Source organism: Eimeria mitis, genomic scaffold (assembly GCF_000499745.2).
Source record: "Eimeria mitis Houghton genomic scaffold, Emh_scaff3715, whole genome shotgun sequence".
NCBI classification, from domain to species: Eukaryota; Apicomplexa; class Conoidasida; order Eucoccidiorida; family Eimeriidae; genus Eimeria; species Eimeria mitis.
In genome coordinates, this window is record NW_013572058.1 from 442 (window position 1) to 964 (window position 523).

The window sequence follows — 523 nt, forward strand, 5'->3', positions numbered from 1 at the left end:
CCGCCCCTGATACGCTCGATATAGCTGCAGCAGCCACGCACACCACAGCAGCAGCAGCAGCAGCTGCAGCAGCAGCAGCAAGCCTTTACATGCTGCAGCACAACCTCCATACAAAAAGGCTGCGGCTGCAGCAGCAACAGCCGTAGCAGCAGCAAAAACACTTGCAGCAGCAGCAGCAGCAGCAGTAGCAGCAGCACCAGAAGCAGCACCAACCGCTACAGCAACAGCGCCCGCACCACGATCAGCAGCAGCAGTGGCATACATAATCAGCAGCAGCAATAGCAACAACAGCCGCCACAACAGCAGCAGTAGCAACAGCAACAACAGCAGCAGCAACAGTAGAAGCAGCAATAACAACAGCAGCAACAATAGCAGCAGCAACAACCGCAGCAGCAACAACAACAACAACTCCAGAAACAACAGCAGCAGCAACAACCGCAGCAGCAACAACAACTCCAGCAGCAGCAGCAGCAGCAGCAGGAGCAGCAGGAGCAGCAGCAGCAGCAGGAGCAGCAGCAGCAGC

At 56.6% G+C, this 523-nt stretch overlaps 1 protein-coding gene across 1 annotated transcript in view; it reads right to left on the reverse strand.

Moving 5' to 3' along the window:
* Positions 1-241: 241 nt before the first annotated feature.
* The window catches only part of EMH_0068770 (uncharacterized protein), a gene marked incomplete at both ends in the record, with an annotated part of 5,478 nt that continues 5,196 nt past the window's right edge, over positions 242-523 (reverse strand). The window contains one exon of the mRNA XM_013498797.1: positions 242-521. Within this exon, the coding sequence (XP_013354251.1) occupies positions 242-521 (280 nt within the window). The remainder of the gene's footprint in view (positions 522-523) is intronic.